We start from the raw sequence: 4,431 nt of genomic DNA, 5'->3' as shown, positions 1-4,431 counted from the left end.
CCCTCTGTGTTCTCGCAGGTGCCGCCCCGGCACAGCGGCTCAGGGCTGCCCACCTCCTCGCACTCGTTGATGTCTGCAAGGAGGAGAGGGACAGAGGTGAGCTGGCAGCACAGCGAGCAGTCCCGGCCTGCAGCCAACATCTTCCTGTACTCCCAGCTCCTGTGCCCTTAGCCCTCCCCCACAGGTGCCTCAAGCCCTTTCCAGCACCTCCAGGATTCCCACCACAACCCCACCAGTCTTTCACACCCCTCGGCACATCCACAGAGCCTCCTTGGTCCCCAAGGGTGACATCCTCAGCATATGGCATCCCACAGTGCAGAAGAGAGACCCCCCTCCTCTCCAGCCCTGTGCGATGCACACCAGACAAGTGGCACACCCATGCTCTGCAGCTGGTGACACCCCTGGCTTAGCAGCTTCCTGCTACTCAGTTGTGCTAGCGTAAGATCTGGGAGAAAGGCCTTGGAAAATGCCCTTTCCTGTTCTAACAAGGCCAAGGAGGCAGATGATGGTGGCCTTGAGAGACTGATTATCACCTCCAGGACCAGAACACAGAGGGATCTTATGCTGTACAAACAAGGGCTCGTTTTATTAACCTGCAAACTGTGCCGAAGGGCTCACTCAGATGGCTTGCCACTGGGCTAGAGCTTGCACGCAAGCCCTCAAGTATCTGCCTGGCTGTGACAGGTCTGTTCTGCTAAATGCACTTCCTTGGACAACCTGCCCGAGCTACCCCAATTTGTGGTGGGGCCACCAGCTGGGCAGAGCATCCCTGGGAATCCCAGAGTCCTTTTTTGCACTCACAGGACCTCCAGAGCCCAAATCCTCACCTGTCAAGGCAGGTCCAAGCCCTCTGACCACAAACTCCAGCCTTACCCCCTGTAGATTGGCAAGGATTGAGAGTAGGGAGCAGCTGAAGGATTTAGCTGGCCACCGCAGGGAGAAGCAAAGTCCCTGGCAGTGACCAGCAGACCCTGGGAGGACTGAAGAGCTCTGCCACCCCAGGGATCTCAGGTTACCCCTAGCACAGGTGGAGGGGGGCCACTTGGCAAAGAAAGGGAAGTGCAACCCCAGGAGGGAAGGCTGGAAGCAAAACCTCCAGGTGTGGTGGAAAGAAGCACAGCAGTGAAAAGAGGAAGAAGGTGGAGAGGGGAAATGTGAGAGGAAAGAGCTTGAGGAACAAGGCAGCTTTTGTACACAGCCAAAACAAATGGGGACTGCAGACCTCAGCTAAGCCTCAGGACCAGAACATGGCCATGGACAGGGCAGGCTTGCTCAGAAGCCCATGGAGGAGATGTCAGGCAGCACATCAAGGGAGATGTGTTCTGCAGCCTGGGAAGCAGGGGGAGACAGCCTTGGTGCAGGCTTCAGGGAAAGGTGAAACAGGGAAACACAGGCAGGCTGGTCTGGCTGTGGACCACAAAACTGAGAGAAGTAAACCAAGTAAAGCAAAGTAAATGCTGGCCCAGAGGCACCTGAAAGCCGGAGCAGCAGAGCAGCTAGCAGTGTGCACAAAGCCCTGGAGCCTGCCACTCGGGTGGGGGGGCAGGCACCTGTCTTGTGGGGCAAGGGCAAGCTGTCCCCACAGCAGGGGCAAGAGAGGAACCACTGCAGCAGCTGCAGGAGTACTCTAAAGGCCTCAAGGCAGCAAGGTGAAAACGTGGGGACGACTAGTCACCATGCAGGAGAACTGAGGGGAAAAAGAAACCCGACAGGCTCCAATGTAAAATGAGTGCTATTTAGACCAGGACAGGAAAGGCAACAAGAAAAGGCTCCATAAATATGTTAGCAGGAAACAATGGGGACTGTTGGCCCGGTCCTTATCGACAGAGGAAACAAAAGCCAGCCGAGCTGGCTGGAGCAGCTAACGTGGGCTTTGTTCCAGCCATCATAAAATGCTCATGGTGACCAGACAGAGTGCAGACCATGTCTGAAGTGTTTAAACAAGGGTGCAGGAGCAAGGGAGGGAAAGGCCATACTGTGATGGAGAGGTTCAACAAACAGGTAGATAAAGCAGTTACATCCATATTGCTGAAGACTTGCTGCAACTCATCTTCACATGCTCAGTGCTTTTGCAGTCCCTGAGAAGCTGGCAGTTCTGAGACAAAGGATAAAGGAGGTCTCAGAGACCTGAGGAATGGTAAATAAATCTGGTAACTGTCTTCAAAAACAAAGAAGGGAGGATCCAGAATTACAGACTGCTCACCCCCATTCCTTAAGCGGACCAGGTTTGTGAGTGATTAGGTCATAAACCCTCCAAAGGATATCAGGGTCATTAAATAGCTGCTGCAGATCTGTTAAGGCCTGATTATGTTAAGCCAATCTGGTTCCCCTTGCTGAACCTGATAACTGTTTTGTCAGATAAGGGGGAAGCAGTGTATATGATGTGCCTTGGCCAGCGAGGATTTCAACATGCTCTCACATGACACATTCAAGTAGACTGTGAAAATACAGTCTAGATGAGACTACACGGGTTGCACAATGGGCTGCAAAGCGGCACTCCAAAGGTAATTAGCAATACCTGGATGTTACAATAAAAGCCATTTAAAGCATAGCCTGAAAGTCTGTCCTGAACCCTACTCCATCCAAATGTCATTAAGGTGGACGAAGGAAGAACACCATGCTTATAAAATGTATGTGTGTGATGACGCCAGGCTGCAAGCACTTTGCAGAGTTCAGACTCATTCTGAACAAGCAGAGAAGCTGTCCAAAATTGACCAGACAAAATTTGCTGAAGGCAAATGCAAAGCACTGTGGCCAAGGGAAGAGAAACAAGAGTGCTCAAACGCAGAAGGCAGAGTAATCCTCAGGCAGCCACTCTGTCCATCAGCATGTGTGGAGGCAGAGACCACAGACTCTGTATGAAGAAGCTGCATGATCGTGTCATGCAGTAAGGATTCTGGGAGCTGGGAGTGAGTGCAGTGCCTAAGGAAAAGGAGGGTTGTCATCTGCTCTGTTGACTGCCTGGGGCCTCAGCTGGCTTGGGAGGTTCCACTGTGAAAAGGATGGAAACATGGCATAGGGATGTAGAGGAAATGCAGAGAGAAGCTTTAGAGACTGTCTCCCAGGGCAGGGTGAAAAGTGAGGAATTTCACCAAGACAGTGGTGAACGTAGAGGAAATTAATCAGGGATAAAGTAGCAGTGGCTGGTGATGTACAGGAGCATTATGTGAAGAGGGCAGCGATCAGCTGCTCCCCGTGATGCCCCGATACGCTTGCCAGCAGGAGGTGGCCGGCTGAACCTCCAGGAAGGTCCTCCCTGCCCTGGGGGAAGGAAGCACCGGCGAGAGCGGGCACCCCTCCGGCAGCAACAGCCAGCACCACCAGAGAGCGGCAGACACACGGGCATGGGCCCCCCGGGCCACCACTCACCCACGCAGGCCATGCGGGTCATGTCCAGCTGGAAGCCGTCAAAGCAGTCGCAGGTGTAGCCCTCCCGGACGCGCACGCAGCGCCCGTTCTCGCAGCCGTTGAGGATCCCGCACTCCTCAGCCTGCAGCCCCTCAAAGCCCTCGTAGAGGCCTGGAGGGTGGCAAGGTGGTGTCAGAGCAGGGTGACCCTCCACCCGGCCACGGAGAAGACACTGGGCATGTGGCAAGATGGTGCTGGCAGGGCCAAGACTGACTCAGAGCCGCCAGGAGCACAGCTTGCTACAAGCCTGGAGCACCCTGGCCAGGGTGGGAGCGGCCAGGCAGTCCCTAGGGACACAGGCTGGGTGGGAAGTCTCCCAGTACTCACCAGTTTGGCTGGGTAGGTAGTGGGGCATGAACCGCCCTGGGTTGTGGTGGTGGAGAGGGCTGCCACGAAACTCGCTGTTGGGCTCCCTCCGAGGCAAACCAGCATCAGGGTTTCTGTACTCAGACTCCAGGTAGTTGTAGAAGGGGCCCATATCTGGGCTCGGAAGGCTATAATGGGGGTCTTCCAAGCCTGGTGCGTACTCATACCTAGGTCTTTCTTGGAGCTCAGACCCTCTCTCACTGTCTTCACCAGCCCCATTACACAGGAAAGCAAAATCGGCTGCAAGTGGTGAGAGAAAAGGAAGGGTCAGAAGCCTGGCTCAAGAGAGGTAGGTCTGCTAGGGCCAGAGTGGATGCGTCCTCTGCAGAGCCAGGCCTGTGTTCAACAGGCTCCAAAGCTGCAGCTCTGTAGTTTGCTGATGAGACCACATCTTTGAGAAGACCAACTCCTGCCTGGGGCCAGCAAGTCCCGGAGCAGCAAGAACCCCACTTCCCAGTGAGCTCCCATCCAGGGCTGCCACCTCTCCTAAGATAAGCAGGAGCAGCGAGATACACAGGGCAGCCCTCCCCTCAGACACCTCGGACTCATCACAAGCCAGTTTCGGTACACCCCACCCACTGGTGCAGCTCAGCCCCAGGGAAGCAGGGGGGGTCACCCACTCCTCGGGCTGGTGTCGGCAACGCAGGCAGCAGCAGG

The 4,431-nt window shown here is 55.2% G+C and overlaps 1 protein-coding gene across 1 annotated transcript in view; it reads right to left on the bottom strand.

The window, feature by feature from the left end:
• Window positions 1-5: 5 nt before the first annotated feature.
• Window positions 6-4,431, bottom strand: part of LOC103772906 (latent-transforming growth factor beta-binding protein 2-like) — a gene marked incomplete at both ends in the record, with an annotated part of 15,405 nt that continues 10,979 nt past the window's right edge. The window contains 3 exons of the mRNA XM_008940253.1: window positions 6-73; window positions 3,370-3,519; window positions 3,736-4,017. Coding sequence (XP_008938501.1) covers window positions 6-73; window positions 3,370-3,519; window positions 3,736-4,017 — 500 coding nt within the window. The remainder of the gene's footprint in view (window positions 74-3,369; window positions 3,520-3,735; window positions 4,018-4,431) is intronic.

Source organism: Merops nubicus, unplaced genomic scaffold, assembly GCF_000691845.1.
Source record: "Merops nubicus isolate BGI_N331 unplaced genomic scaffold, ASM69184v1 scaffold40095, whole genome shotgun sequence".
In the NCBI taxonomy this organism is placed as follows: Eukaryota; Metazoa; Chordata; class Aves; order Coraciiformes; family Meropidae; genus Merops; species Merops nubicus.
Note: the sequence above shows the minus strand (reverse complement) of the source record. Positions and strands in the feature narration are given on the sequence as shown.